The sequence below is a fragment of the Sminthopsis crassicaudata genome, chromosome 6 (genome assembly GCF_048593235.1).
Source record: "Sminthopsis crassicaudata isolate SCR6 chromosome 6, ASM4859323v1, whole genome shotgun sequence".
In the NCBI taxonomy this organism is placed as follows: Eukaryota; Metazoa; Chordata; class Mammalia; order Dasyuromorphia; family Dasyuridae; genus Sminthopsis; species Sminthopsis crassicaudata.
In genome coordinates, this window is record NC_133622.1 from 149,391,994 (window position 1) to 149,413,702 (window position 21,709).

General features: G+C 33.0%; 1 protein-coding gene across 3 annotated transcripts in view; it reads right to left on the bottom strand.

The window, feature by feature from the left end:
• Nucleotides 1-21,709, bottom strand: part of PPP3CA (protein phosphatase 3 catalytic subunit alpha) — a 336,565-nt gene that overhangs the window by 20,117 nt on the left and 294,739 nt on the right. For all 3 annotated transcript variants that reach the window (XM_074276298.1, XM_074276299.1, XM_074276301.1), the window contains exons 10-11: nucleotides 14,328-14,453; nucleotides 12,750-12,824 (exon numbers count right to left, since the gene is read on the bottom strand). In XM_074276298.1, the coding sequence (XP_074132399.1) occupies nucleotides 12,750-12,824; nucleotides 14,328-14,453 (201 nt within the window). The remainder of the gene's footprint in view (nucleotides 1-12,749; nucleotides 12,825-14,327; nucleotides 14,454-21,709) is intronic.

A 21,709-nucleotide genomic window follows, 5' to 3' on the forward strand; every position in this document is an offset into this window, starting at 1 on the left:
AGAAATATTTAAAAATTAATTTAATAAGGAAAAGATAGGGAGTTGTTATTTCAGTGATTATCACATTCACATCACCTCTATCTATAACTTGAACTTATCCATGCAAGGCATTCAATTAATATACTTTATGAGTCTACATAAGATTTACTTTTAAAATGATTAAAATACTTTTATTTGGCTTTAAAAAAGATGAAAATAGCAGGTGTGGAATCTCTGTTTCTTGTAGTCAACAAATATAAAGGTATACTCTTTTTTTTTAAAGAAAGAGAACATTCCTCAAAAATTTTGAAAAAAAATGTGCATCTATATGTTTTAGTGGAAAAAAATGCATTAATACATGTCTTTGTAGCTAACTTTGATTCTTTATGTATTTTCAGTTAAGGGAGATAGGGGAAGTTAATAGAAAGAGAACTGTTTTTGGAGAGCAATGACCTGAGTCTAAATTTCCACATGTTATGTGATATTGAGCAATTCATGGAAAGGTTCTGAACCTCTAAAAAAGTAAAATAATACTTATGCTAAATACCTACCTTTGTTGTGAGGAAAGGACTTTATAGCTCTTGACCTATTACATATAGGTGAGCTACTACTATTACTGATAAAACACTGAATATATGTAAAATCAACTTAATTCCAATTTCATTAAAAACTAACAAAGTTTAAATCTGTGGGAAGCTGCTGTAGTAGAAATTGAAAAGCTGAGTATATGTCATTTTATTGTGTATAACAAGTCTGTCACACTTCAACCTCCAGGACACATTTCTAATCAAATAAACTTCCCTTTCAGTCTAAGAATGTGAACTGTGAACAATAACAAAAACAAAAACCAAAACCAAACATATATAAAACCTTTTAAACAACATTTAAAAGGAAACTCCCAAACCAAAAATCAGGTTTAGTTTATAGCTCTTATGCACATCTCCAAAAGACAATGCATATTAGTACAAGAATTTCTAAATTTGTTTTAAAAAACCTTTTCCAAACAGCAAGGCTGGATTAAAACATAAACAGTACATAACGTTGGAATTCTTTGCAGAAGTAGTTGACAACTATGAGTCTCCAGACAAATTGTCTTACTCCAAGAAAATGCATGTCTCAATTTTGATTCCATGAGCAGTTGCAGAGGAGATTTCCTCAAAATCAGGGCCAGCTATTACAGAATAAATGGTCTTTCATGACAGATCATTTGCTTTAAATTAACATGCATTTTTAAAAAATGGATTTTAGCCTGTGCATTTCCATTTAAAAAGGGGGGAAGGGGTTGTTTCCAAAGATATGCAAGAGCATATTTAATATGTTGCACCATAATTTGTTTTTCTATTTTCCTTTCCATTTTTTTGTTTTGAATTTAATGAAGTAACCCTACCATTTTGGGCTTCCTTATCCCAACAAAAATGTCAACTATGACATCCAATCAGAGTGGACTGTAAGTCTGTACTTGACCAGGAGCTAAAGATAAAAATTTCACTGTATTTGTTAAAACAGTCTGTACCATCAAAGCCCAGCTTTTAGTTGGTCCTTGGAGGTTTTTTTCTTCCCTCCCATCTTACTTTGCTTTTGCCAAACCCAAAGGAAGGAAAGAGGGAAATAAACATTTACTAAGCAATTATTATGTTTCAGAGACTATACTAAGTCCTTTGTATATATTATTTCCATCGATTCTTGCTGTAATCTTCCTGGAGATACGTCTTTATCACACCATTTTACATATGTAAATGTGTATATGTATACAATCATATTTTAACTGTTAGTATTCTATCCACTGTGCTACCTAACTTCTGTTGAAGTGCTAGTCTCTTAATTAAAAACTCAGACAAGACACCTCAATTTGACTTGGAACTATTGTCAGAAAAACTAGACAAATTCTTGGGAATTCCACCATTTAAATCCACTTAGGGTAGATTCAAAATGAGTCTAGTCTCTATACTTGAATCTCTGTTAAAATTCCTATAAAATGTTTCCACTTCCCAAATTCATGCTAAACAAGGATGGTGACAGGAGATTCCTTGATCTAATATAGTAATGGAGGTTGAGATCCCTTTAAGATTCCTTTCTTATTTCCCCAACCCCCACGGCTGACCTTTAATTTACAAATCCTGATCACTGAGCTGTCCTATCCCCCACCGGATCTGAACTAACTTGAGTTTTCCCAATCCCCACAGTTTAAACCCATTGAATTCTATTCAATGCTGACTCTGGCTGAAAGCCCACCAGGATTTTGGGGCACCACCCACAAGCCCCCTTTAGGTATAAAAAGAGCCAAACTGAAACTCTCTTTTTGCAGGAGCCCTTCCCCCCAAACATGGTATCCTTCCGGCCACGTAAGGGTTCCTGCCCGCTCAGCGACCACCTTTGGCCCTGGTGTCTTTTTACCTTTAACTTTACTTCTAAATCCCTACAATAAACCTTTTATTTTATTTTAATTTTAATTTTTTTATTATTTTTTTATTATTATTTTTTTAATCAATCTAGGGTTTTGGGCCTGTAAATTCACTTACAGGGGACACTGCACTGTCATGGGACTATCTTACTATCTTTGAGCTGACCAAAACGGGGTTCCCCCTTTCCTATCTCTCATCAATAGGAAAACAAAACAAAACAAAACAAAATAAAACAAAACAAAAACCTTTACAGTTTATAACATTACAACATAATTTTTATGCTACTAAAATTAAAAGGCCAAGTTCTAATTTTGGTTGACTTTATATTTTGTTCAAAGTGGCCATGCACTTCTGGTTCTTCAAAATCATGAGGCTTGATTTCTTACCATGCTGGCTACTCTACATAATACAACCTTCTAGAGTTGGATATTGCAGGCAGGCTTCTTTAGGACTCAATCCAATTACGAAAAGGCATTCCTTATAACACTGTCTTGTGAAATGGACCTCAAGGATAGTAACAAAATCAAGTTTCAGGATACCTTTCTTCCTTCTTGCTCCCTCAATTCTCTTAAGTTGCAAAATTATTAAATCCTTTATGTAAGAAATTTCAATCCTATGTATGTGCATATTATCCCAAATGTCAAGTCAAGCCAATGAGAATTTATTGAATGCCTACTATATGCCACTACTGTGCTTAAGTTCTAGGAATACAAAAAAAAAAAAAAAAGGCAGAAAACAAAACACAAGAAAAAAAGAAAAATACACTCCTACTTTCAAAGGACTCATAATCTAATGGAGAAAGACAATATGCAAACAACTACTTACAAACAAAATATATACATGATAAATATGTTGTAATTATCATTATTTGCTTATTTTGCTCTTTAGTTAGAAGCTACATTAGATTTCAAATTCTAATTTTCTCCCATCTATTTAGTAGGCTCAAACTTTAGGATCAATGGTTTGTTGCAAAAGGGACTCTACTGAGCCCCACTCCCCCATCTTTTTGGTCCAGACCTATGATTTCACTAAAGAAAACAATTGACTAAAGAAAGGGAAATCCCTCTAACAATGGAGATCTGCAACTTTTAGTCTTAGAAAGATGTCAGGAAACACTGATGACATGCCTTGGATCAGACAATCAATCACCAGATGTCAGAGATGGGACTTAAACCCAGTTGTAGTGATTCGAAAGCTTATTCTCCATGGACCACATCACTTTGCCTCTTACAAAGCAAACATTAGGTAGGAGAACCTTGATGAGCCTACACTTGATTTCAACATGTTAATATAAATTTTAAAAACTTTCATGACAATTAAAAGGCATTTTTCTAGGTTCTTTCCCCTGTGTTAATCAAAAAAGAACTGGTAATTTATGAAAATCTGTTTTGCTTTTAACTTTTCACAAAAGTAAACAACAGGGTTACATATGCACATGGGAGAAAAAACTAATAAAGATGTAAATAATTTCTGTGAATTCCTTTAAACCTTAATGTTGTTTTTTTCTTGCAATGAAAAAGGAACAATAATGCATCTCATATTGTCAGAATTATTGTGTAAATCTAAGTAAATTAGGATGGAATGTTTCCAAAACCATTTATTAAGTTCCTATTTGTGCAAAATACCATGCTAAGCTTAAAACCCTTAATCTTTTACTCTACCTGGCAATCCAAAATTTAAAAGCTCATTTTTACCTCCCATTTTCTACCACTTTTGTTTATGATGAATGCTTGTATCTGACTAATTTTGAACATTAGCCAAAAATTTTTCAGATACACACATAATTTTGAGTTTGGCCTCTGATTTCATTAATATAGAAAGTTCCTGGTAAGGAAACTCCTAGCAATAAAGATTTTGCAATTTATAATATTAATTAATTGTCCAAAGTTAAGTGATTTGTCCAAAGATACATAGCAGTATACAACAGAAAATGACATAAATGGTCATCCACTTTTCTGTCCAATACTTCATGCTGTTGATTTATAGTTCACATTAGGATCTGGACAATTTTGGACATTAGCCAACTAATGAGTTGATATACCTAGTTATATACCCACATATGCATATTTATATATGGGTATGTCAATGACAAAGATTTCAATTTGGTCTTCCAATTTTGAGGTACTTTGAAATGTGATAATTATGTCAGATAATTAAAAATTGTTTTTGTGCCAAATCATCATGAATAAACAAAAAAGGGAGCTTTTGTGTTAAGTTGTCTATTTTATCATTGCATCATTTTAATTAGTAACTTATAAGGTTTTTAGTTTCTGCAATCAAATGTGTTAGGTCTGACATGCAACTAATTAAAATATGATGGCATTCAGGATGTCTGCTGGATAGTGGAATCACTGAAGCCTCTGTTATTAGGTTATATATGTTATATGTGAACTATAGAATGCACTAGAGAAGGTTTGCTCACCATGCCCTTTGAAGCATCTGTTTAAATGATAAAAAAGGAAAATAAAACTTTTTTGCATAATACTGATCACTGAAGGAATTGAGGCAGAATTCAGAGAGTATTTAAAAGCTTCCAAATAGAACAACTGAGAAATGATCTAAGGATTCATTTGGAATATAAAAAAATGACCTCAAATGCATAACCAGATCTTTGTTAATGAAGAAATTCCAACCAGATAAAATTGAAAGATAATTCAAAATAGATTCTATATCCCCTAAAGAGTCCTAGGTCTATTAACATATTTTCCATCCTTTTCTATGTACAATTCTATTAGGAAGAATATAAAATCCAACTATTTCAAAAGTAAGATAGGGAAAATCCCAATGGAAAAAAAAAATAACTCCTACCTTCACAAAAAAAGAAGTTAACTCCTAGTTTCCTAGAGAAATTAAATGTATTGTCATAGATGACCAAGTTTTTAATGAAAGCAAAACCTCATTTGCTCTTAGTAATACATGTGAGTATTGAATTCTGTCTCCCTCTAGAACTTTTCTTATGTCAGGGTTTCTTTGGCCTAAAGACTGTCATTTCAGGATAATGTTTACTATCTACAATTATAATGGAAGGAATGCTTCCTTTCAGTTAGAAATTAGTGGAAATAAAATTGTAAGATTTTTTTACATCCTAGTTCATGGATCACCTGGAAAGTATCCATGGACCTTTTGGGACTCTGGGAAGCCTAGATAAAGAACCCTGCCAAAGAGGAAGATAAGCTGTGACAGCTAGATGGTGCAGTGTCTAGAGCACTGATGTTGGAATTAGGAGAATCTTAGTTCAAATCTGGCCTTAGACATTTAACATTTAATACTTACTGTGTTACCCTGAGCAAGTCACTTAAAAACAATTGCCTCACCAAGAAAAAAAAAAAAAAAAAGAAAAAAAAAAGAGGAGATAAACTACCTGGTGTCCCTATTCCCCTTGTTATCAAAGAAAAAAATAGCATGCTTCTTACCAGAAATTAAATGTAACACATATACTATGTAATATATGATTAATATAATATAATCACACTCTTAAATTGTAATAATTACATGACTGATATTTTAATATCAATGCTGCTGCTACATTTTGGAACTAATAACCAATTAAAGCTACTATCCTATTAAATTAACTCAAACTTTGTTGAAGCTGACACAATTAGCATGAAGCTTCAAGAATTTTTTAATCTTTTGTATATGCAATAGGATCAGTGGATTGAGATATATGGAGATGTAGGAAACTACCTCTGTGAGTTACTAATTTTATAAAAGAAGGTTAAGGGGAAAAAAGGGGGCTCTTTGTCTCTTGATTCCAAATAAATCTCCAGCTGTTCGTTCCTACTTTTCAATCACCATCTTTAGTGAGGTCTCAATTGACTCCAATATGTTTCCTTTGCAGTGGGTTTTTACTCTGTGTTCCTCCCTGATGACAAATCTAAGTGAGTCTCTTCATTACATCACTCTCATCCTCAATAACTATAATGACTACAGGACTGTCACCTTTCTTTTGTCTAATACACAAAATTCTTCACAAACACTTTCTTTTCCAATTTATTTATTTTTTTCGCCTCTTCCCAACAGAAGCATCACAGTTCCTGGGGTCAGAAAGGCCACAGTAAAAATTTAGCCTCAGATATATACTAGTGTTGTAATCATAGGTAAGCCACTTAACCTCTCTTCTTCCTCAGTTTCTTCATCTGTAAAATGGTTTAATAGTGCCTATCTCCCTAGGATGTTGTAATAAAATGAGATATTTGCAAACCTTTATTAAAGCATGATATATATCATCATCATTCTCATAAGCTTTATTTTTTTTCTACAGCTTGAGACACACTGGGTTTTTCAACTAAAAAGAGTTTTGCATTCATTTTATTTGCTTAATGACTATTCTACCATTTGAAATCTGTTCCTGTCCTCCTCATAACTGACACATATCCCTGGTACAATTTCCTTTACATCTGTCAATTTGCTGAAATTTGAATATCTTCCCCCTCCCCCCTATATCTCAGGTACTGGGCAAGGGGGTAAGAATGAAGAAATTGAGGGATACCTTTGAAATTACTCTCCAATTATCCCTTCCATATCAGGGTGTGGTACCCTTGCAATTTGAAAAATCAGTTCAAAATTTCTTGTATTTCTCCCTGTACCAAAACAGAATTCTGAATTGGAGATAAAATATATTGATATTATACAATACTATCCATATATTTTATGCATGTCTGAGTTTCTATACTTCTTTTGGGTCATCTGCTGGCCTTTGCCACCTGGAGCTTCTGCAAAATTCCCCCAGATTTCTCATTTAATTTTTTATGCCACTTTATGACATAACAAAACTGGCATGAAAAAAGGTATGATGTGGAGAGGATAACTGTAATTTTTTTTTTTTGCTACTTGGCCTTAAGAGACTAAAATCAAGAGAAATTACTTTAGGCTTAAACCTTAATCTGGGTCTGTTTTAAAATCATGCAATCGTTTTCTTTCATTTTCTTTTGTAATTAAAATTTCTCTTATCCACTTCTCCTATAATGCTTATACAATATGAGAAACTCATGTTGTATATGCCAAATAAAAAGGACAATTCATATACAGTTCATCCCAAAAGTCTGGTAAAACTGAAAGTTTTCATAATTTAAAAATTCTCTAGAATCAAAAAAAGTCTTCTTTTTGTTTCATTGTTTTATCTTTTATCTATTCTTCTTGAGTACTCTAATTTCTTCACATCTACTGCCAGACAGGAAAAAAAAAATATGGCATATAATAACTTAAGAAATGTTAGAAATAATCATTTAACATTCTTTCATATCATACTGTTAGTTTATACAATTTAGTATAATGTCACTTTTTCTGGTCAATTAAATGTCCCAATAATATTATTGATACATTTTAATCAAACCCTGGCTAAAGTTGAAAACTGCAGCTACTACATTTTGGAACTAATAACCAATTAAGCTACTATCTTATTAAATTAACTTAAATTTTGTTGAATCTGACACAATTAGCCAATTAATAACACCGGGAAAATCTGAATATTTTCTTGCTTTTTATACTTCATTTTGACCTCTAATCATTTGATACATCTCACTTTTTTTCCTGTTATATTAAATTATTTCTCAATGATAACCATTCTCTCTCACCTTCAATTTGTCAGTTATCACTAGGCAACCATCATCTTTCAGTAATGAAAATCAGCAACATGGAATGGTAAGTGACATGCATGGTGATGTGAATGATCAATTATAGAAATTAACATTTCCTAGTTCTCAGGGCAGTTAGTTGTGCTAACTAACAAAGGAGAACTTTCTACCTTAATTTACTTAACTTATGTTTGGCTGATTATAATTCATAATGTAGAAAATAATAATTATAATGCAGAAAAAATAATTCTAAACCATTTTAGATTATTTGTTATGTTCAAATAGCAAATCTATTCAACAGGTTTGCCAAATATTTGTCATAACAAGTAAAGCAATTTGAAGTAGCAAAGAAAATGAGTGGGCAATACTGACACCTACTTCTGAAGGACTAACACAGTTCCAATTTATTCCAATAATAGCTATTACGATCCCTTTCAATTTCATGTTTAAAAAGTATAAGAGAGAGCAAGAGAGACAGATAGACAGAGACATATAAACAGAAACAGAGAGACCAAGAGATGAGGAAAGAGAATTAAGGAAGGAAGGAAGGAAAGAAGGAAGGAAGGAAGAAAGGAAGGAAGGAAGGAAGAAGGAAGGAAGGAAGGAAGGAAGGAAGGAAGGAAGGAAGGAAGGAAGGAAGGAAGGAAGGAAGGAAGGAAGGAAGGAAGGAAGGAAGAAGGAAGGAAGGAAGGAAGGAAGGAAGGAAGGAAGGAAGGAAGGAAGGAAGGAAGGAAGGAAAGAAGGAAGGAAGGAAGGAAGGAAGGAAGGAAGGAAGGAAGGAAGGAAGGAAGGAAGGAAGGAAGGAAGGAAGGAAGGAAGGGGAGAAAAGGGGAGGAGAAATTCATGGGTTTGTTGGTAAGTTGTGTAAATTATTTAAAAATTCAAATTAGATCACAGAAACCCATTTTATTGGTGTCTATAATTTAGAAGTTTGTACAGGATCAAAAATCGCCTCTGATTCCAGGTGAATTATTAACATTCATGGGCTAGCATAGGTAAAGATAATACACAAACAAACAAATAAATAGGATGGTGATAGTGCTACAATTTGGTTTCTTTTTTAGGTAAAATTACAGCAAGAAATATTAAACTTTGGTATTTATTAGTTCCAGTACATTTTTTTTTCTTTACTTTTATTGCATGTTTTAAAGTATATCATGTAAGCTTGGGCTGCTAAGTACTAGAGCAGCAAAAACAGGCCACATTGGCCACAGAATAGCTCACATCAAGAATTCTAAGACTGAAAGAAGTTAGTGGGCATGAGAAAAGGAAATCATTTTTTCAACTTAAAAATATTTCTGATGATTGAAAATGTGATTCAGAATTTAAAGCCTTTAGGCATGAAATTATTTCTGCCATCAAATACTTCACTGGGACAAAGAACAAAGGTATACGTTGCTTCACTATTAATCTTATATTTAGTAGTTTTTTCCCTTTACATTCACTTACAAATCCCTGATGTCTATTAACTCTCATTATTAATGAGAATTAGTAACTAAAAGAAGTGTATTTACTTAGATTTAAACCTTCCTCCAAATATTTTGGCAATAACAATCAGAAATTGAAACTAGGACACCTTTATATTTTCCAAATTCAAGAATGCAAATATGCAACAGAGAATAAGTATAAATTAGATATTGAAGAGAGATTTGTCTCAATTTAGTTGAACCATGAAAAAAAAATTAACTTCATAAGGAAAAAAAATGATCAAGACTTTTGAATGGCAAGAAATATATCAGAAGAGAATGATATTGTTTAAATCTATCATATGATGACAAGAATTTGAGTGGAGTAGACATTTTAAGTGATAATAATGACTATTAAAAAAAAAAAGAATACAATGAAAACTGGCAATGTCTTAAGAATGAAGAAATAAATCCCTTCCTTTTACATAGAAATTAATGATTGAAATTCTCTCCCTGTGGCCCTTGTCAACGTCACTGTATTTTCCCTTATTCCTGAATTCCTCCTCTTTCTGGAATGTACTTATGGTGTGTGGGATAAGGGTACGTGGGAGGAAAGCCATAAAAAGAAAAAAAAAGGACAGAATTTCTGTAAAACCAATTTAACTTTAAAACTTCATGAGTAGGATATTCTAATTACATGCATAAGTGTGCATTTTTACATCAACACACCTGGGTATAAAGATATGCTTTTTTCGGTATGTCCTTGAGGAGAGACTATGGAGAGATCATACTGTTTGAAGTCATACAATTCAGAAGAGACAGGAAGGAATCTCTTTTGCTTGATTTTTACAATTTTTAAAAAAAGACTATGCTGGTTTATTCACTCTAGTTGTTCTCTTAAGAATTTGTTCATCCTTGCTATTCTCATCTTCAAACATTTAACTCACTATGAAACGTAAATCCTCTTTGATTTTTCTCATAACATAGATTCTTCCCCAGTGACAGATAAAGCAGAATAGTGGAGAGGGGTCAATCTTGAAGTTAGGAAGACCTATATTCTAACACAAACAGATATTGGCCAAGTCACATATTCTCCTGGGAAATTAGTTTATTTTTCTATAAAATGGTGGTACTAGATGCTTTGGAGGTTTCTTCTAGCTCAAAATCTACATATATCAGAATGAAACTGATGTGGGTTGAGGTCTCTTTAAGATTCCTTTCTGATTTCCAACCCCTCCATGGCTGAAGATGCTAGGATCTTTGATTCACAAATCCTGGTCAAAAAGCACCCTTTTGAATTTCACCGGATCTGAGCTAACTAGGGCTTTCCCAGTCCCCCACTATCTGCTCAGGTTTCCCCAACCCCCACAAACAGCTTCTTCCTTATCTAAAAATCCATTGAATTCTATTCAATGCTAACCCTGGCCAAAACCAGCCAGGAACCTGGGACTCCACCCACCTTCAAGATTATAAAAAGGGAAACTCTGGAGTCCATTCTTTTGCAGGAGCCCTAAAACATGGTATCCTCTGGCCATGTAAGGGTTCCTGTCTGCCCAGAGACCAGCTCTGGCCCTGATGTCTTTTTACTTTTACCCTTACTTCCAAACCTCTACAATAAATCTTTAAAATCTAGGTTTTCGGGCCTGTAAATTCCTTTACAGGGGACTGCAGTCACTAGACTGCATTTAACTATGTATTCTTATGCTGAACCAAAAGGGGTTACCTCTTTCCTAACTCTCATCAAAACCATTGACTACTTGTTCTCAGGAATTAAATAACAATAATCAAAAACAAAAACAAACCCTTATTTTAATCCAATTCCTAGATAGAAATTATTCAACTTTTCTATAAAACAAAAGCAATAGGAATAGTAAGAATTAATAATTTTATTATTATAATTATGATAAATAAGGACAACTAACATTAATAAAGCATTGCCAAGGACTGTGCTATGTGCTTTACAAATATTATCTTATTCAATTCTCACAACAACCCTGGGAAGTAGATGTTATTATTATCCTCATTTTACAGATAGGAAATTGAGAAGTGAAATGATTTGCCCAGGGTCACATAGTTAATAGGTAAAATATATAATGGGTCAGGAATTAGATATCACTTGAATCCTCTTTAAAGTGAGGGAATCTTATTAGGGTTCAGGAACTTGTTTCTAAAATATTTTGAAAATTATTTAAATGCAACTTGTTTTCCTTTGCCATTCTTTATATTTTATTTTTGTATATTTTATTCATTTATTTTTGTATTCATTTGGTAATAATGCTGTGGTAATAAGTTTAGGAAACACATAGCAAAAAAGGTTAAGAAGGCCTGCTTTAAGTGCTATAAACAATAAACAAGTTGTTCATACACAAACTGATGAAATGCCAGGTCTGAACCCTAAAATTTCTCAGGTAGTAAGGGAGCACCTTTTGGATTCTTTCCCTATCTGTCCCTATACTTCCAAATCCCTCTTTGAAGAAGTGTTTTGTTTTTTTTTTTCTTTTGAAAACAGCTTTGTGTAGGAAAAAAAATAGAATATTAAGGAACTGTTTATTTACAAAGAAGGCTACTTTCCAAATTTGTTGATCTACTATTTAAAAACATTATGTGAAAAAATAATGAAAATTTCAAAAATTAACTCATCACTTAACATAGCACCTTCAAATTTGCAAAATACTTTACAAATATGATCTCGAGGTACAATTATAATCTGACTATTATTCTCTCCAATTTGTATAAGAAGAAACTGAGCCAGAAAGATGTTAAGTGTCTGAGATCAAATTTGAACTTGGTTCTTCCTGACTCTGTCTTCACTCTAGCCACTGTATCACCTAGAGTGATTGTTTTCACCACAGATCCAAAATACAGGATTCAAAAGCAAATTATTTAGCCTTATGAGATCCAAGTAAAATTTTTTTTATGTTGTTCACCTTTAAATAATAACCTTTCCCAAGATAATCTACAAATGTGTTAAAAATTAAATCTCAAAATGTCAACTAAACTACTAATTGACAAAAGTGGATTTTTTCCTTAGAAAAGTAAGATATAACTAACTATCCAACTCCAAATGACAGTACCTTTTTATCAATATATCAATTATAAATAAAATATAATAAATATTTATAAGATGGGAAAACTTAGTAAGATATTTTTTTACTTTTTCTATTAACTATTTTCTTGAGAGTTTAATAGTAGAGGGATTGAGTTTCATGGACTTTCCAAATCTCATATTTTAATTGACTTTGTTAGAAACTAGCAGATATCTCTCATACTCAGGACAATGTCACAACTTATATAGATTCCATACTCCAGGAATCTGTCTCATGAACAATAAAATTCCAAAACACCTCCCACACACACTCTACATATGAAAGCTGTAATTAATCTCTTACCATCAAATCCATCTTCTTCAGATCCTAGTTCATCATCTGAGCAGATGTTAAGCACATTTACCAGCATCTCTGTCACTGAGAAAGCAAACAAAAAAGAAACTTGATTTATTTTCCCTACTCTAAACTTAAAATTAACTTTGCAATAATTACATTGATAAAGAATTATAATAATCTGAGATTTGTTTTCTCCTTAAAAATGGCTTTTTATAAAATAAGAAAATCCATAGGACTTTATGTGGCTTCATTATATGTTGACCAAATTATAACCATAATATCAGGGAGGTACTAAAACCACATAAAATACAATATGATGCCAATTCAATATTTGTAAATCTCAAAATTAGAAGTGACCACATAATCAACTTTTACCTAACTAAGAATATCTCCTAAACCATTTCTGAAAAAGAATCATCTTGCCTCTCCTAGAAAGTGTCCATTGAGAGGGAGTCTGATACTTTGCAAGGGAATTCTACTTTTTAGATAAATCAAATGATTAGAAAAATTTTCTTTAATCAAATAAAATTTGTGCTCACAAGTTCTATCTATTGCTTCTAATTCTGTCTACAAAGCCCAAGGAAAACTTAATTTCTCTTTTCCACAATTATTCCTCATGATGGTATCATTATCTTAATCATCATCTTCTAGCTATATTTTTTAAATGTCACATTGGAAAGCATAATTTTCCCTGATTGGATGTTTTTAAGTAGGGTCTGATGACAACTTGTGATCAGTGTCACTGAGGGAATTCATGGAATAGGGCTACATGTTGTAATTCTTGAACTTCTGTATTAGTTATTATTAATAACTGCATATATTAACAAGTGTCTATTTTTTCTCTTCCTCCCACTTCCTTTCCCTAACTGAATAGAAAGAGAAAACAAAATTACTGAAACAAATAATTCTTAAAACCATTTCTTTATCATTTCTCATAGTATAGTGTCTTCTCAACCTAAGTCTCACTGCTTGCATAGAATTCTCACAGTTAAGGCTAAGGATATGTTATGGGGAAGTTAAGTAATGGACTTAAGGTGGCATAAAAGTTGTTTAAAAAAAAAAAAAAAAGGTGGTGTTTAGCCATCCACATTAAAATTTTCTTCCTGGATGGAAACAATGAAGAATAGATCTGTTTTCTAGGGGGTTGTGATGCTTTAGTGCTCATTGTCATTTTAATGGAACTGTCTTAATTCTCTACTTCTAGAATGCTAAAACAAAGACTGATATTGTTACCATCATTAAAAACAAAAACAATTAAAGTGTGAAAGCTCCCAGTTTCCCTTTTCTATTTGAACCTTTCTGAAATGATTGGAAAACAGTGAAAACAAATGCCCAAAATGGACTTTAGAAGAAAAAAATAACTATCCATATCTTTGTTAAAAATTCTCTACATTCCTCTCTTTCTTTTTACTTCTGTCCCTCCCCTTCTCTCTAATTCAATGACTGCATTCAGCTACAAGTGGCTCAACATTTTTCTCTTTGTCCACGTGGTGTCTAAGTGTCCGTTTTGTGTGCTTGAGAGGGAGAGATGGTGATTTCTCATGCTGGTTCCTTTAACTACTTTGCTGTGACTTCATAACTTACCTTTTTCTCCAACAAATGGCAAGGACCAAGTAAAGACATCCATGAAATTTGGAAGCCAGTAAGGATGTGGAGAGCAGTTGAATTGTCTGATGTTCATAACATTGTTCTCATACTTCAATACTGCAGCTAAAAGATAATTAAGAAAAGGAAAACTATAACAATTTTTTTCTCTCAGCAGTTTCAGAAAATGCATTTGCTCTGTCCAAATTCCACAACATCAAGGCAAATATTTTAATAAGCAATGGATGTTTACATTAATTATAGGCATACTCCAAGCATGGTGATATGTGATACACACTTGCCACCTATATGAATACAAACTATAAGGAAGAAAACTTTGAAACCTATTTATATACATGCCATTAAATATGTCACAAGCCGAATGAAACTTGAGTCCATGAATGTTAGTTTGTATATAATGGCTAGGAAAAAAAAAATTCCTAGATAAATAATATTGTTTGAGAAAGCTTAAAACCTTTCCATATATATGAATTAGCAATTTCATCTCTTTCTAAAAGCTGTATTTTTCAATCAGAACATGTACTGTTTACAGCAAAAGTTATAAAATTGTTTCCTTGATTGACAATATGAGGCACTGTAATTGGTTCTTATTGTATTTACTTACTAGAAAAAGTTTCCACTCTCATCTCCTGAAAGGACACTAGCTATGTATCTTAGCAGAAAAAAGAGCTAGCTTCCCCTGTCCTTCTACCCGCTTTGCTATCTTTGGGTTTCTGCAGCCAGTTTATGTCAAAGTATAGGATTATAAAATATTGGAGTGGATCAAAGTTTTGTTATAAAAAAACAAATTTAGTTATAAAAGAATTAATAAAAATAATGTTATAAAAGAATCTAATCTTCCACTCAAAAATATATAAATCTTTTTTATAATATTCTAGATGATTGATCACTTTAATCATTCAATCAACAACCAACAGGAAATTTGTTATAGGTAGTGATAACACAAATACAAAGGTAATGCTATCTCTACTCTGAAGGATTTTCCATTATACTAGAGTAGAGGATTTAAATTTTTTTGTGTGTCCTGGACCTTCTGGCAAGCTGGTGAAACTCAGCAATTCTACCTCAGAATAATGATTTTAATTGCATAAAATAAAATACATAGGTTAAAAAGGAAATCAATTACATTGAAAGACAGTAATCTAATTTTTTTTAAGGTTCCATTATTGTACATTAAGAAAATTCTATACAAGGGAAATTTACTGTGTTCATAAACAAGGAAATACAGCTATTTATAAAATAGATAAATCATGGGGAGAAGAGCATTAACAACTAGTAGAATTAGTAATTACTGTTTTAATACCCTAACTACCAGAGAATGCAATATTGTTGGACAAGTCTCATGATTGGAAATCTTTCATATTTTGACTCCTTGTAACTTTTATCTACTGTTCTGTCTTTTGGAGCAATATAAAAATTTCCACCTCTTGCCATATACCCAATGCACATGCTGGCTTTCTAAATAGTAGAAATCATCTATCATCTCTTTCCTTATTTTCTAGTATAATATAATGGTCCCCAATTTTCAAGTGTTCCTTTTAAAAGTGAAACTTTTATAAAGTTTCTTGATGCCCCTATCATGGTAATTTTCCATTTCTGGATATTTTCTAGTTATCTATGTCCTTTTTAAAATGAAACACCCAGAATTGAATATAGTAATCCAAAAGCTCCTTGACGGCAAGAACTATCCCACTTTTAAAAAAATTTTATATCTCTGGCTCCTATTGAGTACCTAGCTTTACTCAGTGCTTGTTGAATTAAACCAAGTTTAGTGCTCATCAAAATTTAGTGCCCATTGAGATTGTGTTGCCTTTTAAAAGTTAAATGTATCACATAGTAATAAGCTTGTGGCCAACAAACACCATACTGAAAAACAGCATGATCTCTGCCTAAAGTCATATGTTATTTGCTACAAAGTCAGAAGAGGGACAAGGTGGATATAGTTCTTCCTACCAAGGAGGACAATGGAATCAATGACTATGCAGCTAGCATATCACTATGTAACTACATGCCCAGAGTTTCATGAGGCCCCTGCAGCCAGAGACTCCCAACAACCAGGCTTGAAGGAGAGCTGTCCTCCACCTACTATATCCATATACAGTGGAATCCCCATGTGCATTTATGAGCTCTCACTTCCTTATGGAACACAAGAGGAATTATAATATACCTTTTTCTACTATTCCATTTAGTCTAATAATACACTTATGCATTATAAAAGCAAAACAAAATCCCTCCCTCCATGGAAACCAAAAACATCTCCTATCTTTATAAGTATATTTTTACAGTTTGGAATGGAAAAAAGGCAATGTACCTCTCAGCTACCCTTGTTATCACACTAACATCTGCTCCACATAAAACTAATTCTATTTTTGAATACTATGTGTTCACAACAGCAGCTTCACCTTTTATCTTTGGAAATATTTTTCATGCATGTTAACTACTCTTTGTGAAAAGTAATATCTCTTTCATGTCTCGTCTATGTTTTATTAGCTTGTGGTTGGCACAGAAAGAGGAGAAAAAAATCGGTGTTTGAAGGGGAGGAGATTAGTGGCATGATGAATGATGTATTGGAGAGAAAAATCACATATATTCTTGTTCTCTTATATTGATTTATCTTTTGGCATCACCAAAAGTAAATGTTTGGAAATGGAAATATGGGAAAAGAAAACATATTTTCCTATGAAAGTATACAGAGATGTGAGTCATTACCATGGTAGTACTTCATAATTTTTGAGTTGAAAATAAAGAAACTGGTCAACAACACAAACACATCATTATTATAAAATATGCCATACTGGTGGGGAGATGGGAGAATGGTGCATCAAGGTGCATAAATTCATCTTTCTGTTTATTTTCCTTCAACAACAACAACAACAACAAAAACAAACAAACAAACAAATAAACAAACAAACAAAAAAAAACAGGATAGTAACCAGGTTCTGGGTTCTAATCCTGTTTTAGTTCTGTCACTTATTAGTTATATGATCTTGACAGAGTAAAGTGGCCTGTTTTTGAGCCTCAGTTTCCAAATCTATAAAATGTAGGCAGTGAATCAAATGACATTTAAGATGACTCAGGTAATATTGACTAAATACATGAGAAAACATTCAAGTTTTTAATCCTCATAACTAAATTCTCCACCCATATTTTCAAAAGAATAGTGTGAATTTGCAACTTTTTTTCCCACTTCTGTCTCTACTCTTCCAGAAACATGCCTTATATACATGGCATAATGAAAAGAACACTGGATTTACAATCAAAATACTTGGGTTAAAATCTTGGCTTTGCTACCTAATGTTCAGTGTGAATGTAGGCAAGGTAAGCCTCTTCACCATAGTTTCCTTACCTAAAAATGAAGGATTTAGGCTCAGCTTCTAAGGTTCTTTCCAACTTTAAATTTGTGACCTCATTATCTCTAGTCACACATTTTAAATAGTCTCCTTATAACATATAAGCTATTTAGATAAAACCAAATCAAACATCCCCAACCACCCAAAGTCACGAAATTCACAGTTCAACTTTGTGCCTCACCTCCCACATCACCACCCATACCACCTGTCATTGACTGGCATTACCAAAACCAGTTACAGTGTTAACAGTGTACTATTATCTGAAATGCATGAAAAGCATTCATCCTTGGTGGGATGTAAGCATGACACACTTAGTTATCCAAAGCTACCTCCTCCGTGTACAGTTCTGAGAAAGAGGAAAAATCTCCACTAAAAGACTTTATTCCATCCCTCATATTTTCTGTAGAGAAAAGTCACATTTTTAATGGTCAACCTTTCTAGAGTTCTGCTAATAGATATCCCATATGGGTTTTAAATTATTGTCTTTTACATAGAGAAAATTAAGAAACAAAAAGTCAATGCTATTTCACGTCCATATATGTGTGAAAAAATATTGAAAGGAATTATGGTATAGTCTAAAGAGTACTAGATTGGAAGACATTTATGCCAGTTGAACCACGGTGGAACTTTTGAAAAGTCTATTTGACAAGTTGTTTATCTTATTTGTAAATTATATTTGAAGTATCTTTCCCCTGCAATGTGACCATGTCTAATGCTTAATGATCTTTTCATTTTAATGGCTTATTCTCGATCTTCTTTCCTTTGTCATTTTTGTAACAATTGTCACTATTGACCACCATTTCCTCCTGGCTAATTTCTCCTCTTTGGATTGTTGTGACATATTCTTTTTTTCTCCTTTCCATCAATCTGCATCTTCTCACTCTTCTTTGCTGGATATTTGCTATCATGATGCCTAATGGCAGATTAAAAGATCTGTCCTGCAGCCCCTTCTCTAGCTCTTCTAAATTCTTCCCTTTTGTAATTGTATTGGATCCCAGGTATTTAGTTATCATTTTTATGCATACAACTCCCAAATCTATATATCTAATTCATAGTTCTTTTAAATTCCCACCTTAAAACTTTTGGCTATGGGTTATTTAAAACTGGATGACTACAAGCATTTCAGACTAACAAGTCCAAAACAAAATTAATTTTCTTCCCCCCTTTGAACTTTTAGTCTAGTTGTCTTCAAACTTTTTAAATAGGGGGCCAGTTCATTGTCCCTCAGACTGTTAGAGGGCTGGACTATAGTAAAAACAAAAACTCACGCTCTGTCTCTGCCCCTCAGCCCATTTGCCATAACCCAGCGGGCAGCATAAACATCCTCAGTGGGCTGCATCTGGTCCAAGGGCAGTAGTTTGAGAACCCCTATTTTAGTCCAGTCCTCTCTTTTACTATTTTTATTAAGGTACCACCATCCTTTTGGTGGCCCAAATTCAGAACCTTGCTATCATTTTAAACCTTTATTCTTAATCAAGTCAAATATCAAGTTAGTTAGCAGATCTTATAATTTCCATCTCCATAATATCTCTTATATATTTTCCCCTCCTCTCATACAATCACTAGTCTAGTTCATATCCTTTTAAACTCTTTAATTAGCTTTCTAATTAATTTCCTGTCTTGAATTCCTCCTAACTTTTTTCTTCATACACCATCAAAGTGACTTTCCTAAAGGCCAGCTCTGACTACGTCATCTCTTCAGTCAATAAAATTTAGTGGCTTCCTATTACCCCAGGGACAAATTATAAACTTTTTCAATTATTCCTCTTTATAGTTTTCCACAACCTGGTTCCTTCCTAGCTTTCAAACCTATTTAATTATAGTTACCATCTACATATATACCATTTTAGGATTTTTAAAGCACTTTTTGTAAGTTACCTCACTTGATTTTCTCACATCCCAGTCCAGTAGTTACTATTATTAATTCTCAATCCACACATGAAAAAACTGAGAAAGGTCAGGGTAAAATAGCTAATAAGTGTCTGGGGCAGAAATTGAGCTGAGTTCTTCTTGACTCAAAACTCTCTCCACTGTACCATGTAGCTTCCTGGACATTATTCTCCTTTCTTCTATGTAGAGTCCAGTCATCTAATAACTACATATTTGACCAGCCTCCTGGACTAATCTGTCTATCTATCTATCTATCTATCTATCTATCTATCTATCTATCTATCTATCATCTTGTACTATGAAGACAGCTAGATGGCATAATGCATTGAGTGCTGGGCCTGAAGTCAGGAAGATTTGAGTTAAAATCACCTTAGACACTTATTTCTGACCCTGTGTATGTCACTTAGTCCTATTTGTTTTAGTTTCCTCATCTATAAAAATGAGCAAGAGAAGGGAATAGCAAGCCACTCTAGTATCTTTACCAAAGGAATCCCAATGAAAACTCATGAAGAGTTAGACATGAACAACAAAATACTGTATATGTGTGTATGAGAGAGAGAGAGAGAGAGAAAGAAAGAGAGAGAGAGAGAGAGAGACAGAGAGAGACAGAGAGAGAGACAGAGAGAGAGAGAGAGACAGAGAGAGAGACAGAGAGAGATAGAGAGAGAGAGAGAGAGAGAGAGAGAGAGAGAGAGAGAGAGAGAGAGAGAGAGAGAGAGAGAGAGAGAGAGAGAGAGAGCATGTGTGTATGTGTGTGTGTGAGATAGAGAGACAGAGACAAACACAAACTGACAGAGAGGGAAATTTTCTTTCTCTGAATGTAAGCTTCATGAGAGTAGGAATGACTTTTATTTTATCTTTCTGTCTTTATCCCTTAGCATTGTTATCTGAGATATCTAGAGATTCTACAGGCATGTGAAAACATTTCTTAAAAACCAGTTATTTGTCACATGGGGCTTAATGGTTTACAAGGTGATTTATATATATATTATATATAACTCTCTAAGGTAATTATTATTGCTAGGTAAATATTAATGCTATTATTATTTCTGGAAAGCAAGTTACTAGAATTACCAAATGTCTTTTCTGTGGACAAGGACCTTTTCATTTACTTTGTTGTTTGTATAGTCTAGTATTGTGCTCAATAGATAGTGGATGACTCAAAAAAATCTTAGTTAAAAAAGGTAAAGTGATTTGCCCAGGCTCACATAGCAAGTGTCTGAAGTCAAATTTGAACTCAGATCCTCTGGACTTCAAACTTGGCTCTCTATCCACTGAGTCACCTAGTTTTCCTAAAACTTCTTTATGGGAAGACCCAGGAAGACCTGAGTATGAATCTTGCCTCGGGAACCAGTGGTATAATAATAGTACCTTCCTCATAGTAGACCCTTTAAAAAAATAGTATTTTACTTTTCTCCATTTACATGTAAAATAATTTTCAACATTCATTTTTAAAATTGAGTTTCAAATTCTTTCCCTCCCTTCTCACCCTACAGCAACTTGTAAGGTCCTTTTTAGATGCTAGTTATTATTATCAGTAATACTTACATACAGTAAGTATTACATACAATGACATAATGTTAAGTCCTTAATCAATGCTTTGTTGATTACTAAATTCTGTCTGATCCATAAATTTTAATCAACATGAAATGGTATATTATTTATAGATTCTGATTTGGGTATACTGAATTCAGTTAAGGTTACAAGATCATGGTTAGTATATTTCTTAAACATATCATTACAATGGATTTTTCCTATCTTCTGTTTCTCATTATTCCAAAAAATAGACCATACCACTGCTATATTATTCTTCCTTATATAAAAACCTGATCATACCACTTCTTGGATCAAAACCCTACAATGCATCCCCAATGACTAAAGAATACAGTTGAAAATATTTAGCCTAATATTGAGGGTTTTCCATAGCCTAATACCTCCTTATATTTCCTGATTTAATTTACATGGCTCCTAGAATAAACTCTTATCAGCCAAATTGTCCATCTTCCCCTATATCTCCTGTGCTTTCATTATAACTTGCTTTTATTCAATGTTCTCTATACTTTTAGAACTTTCTCTTTTCCCCTCTGCCTACTGGATAGCTTTCTATTTTTAAATCCTAAC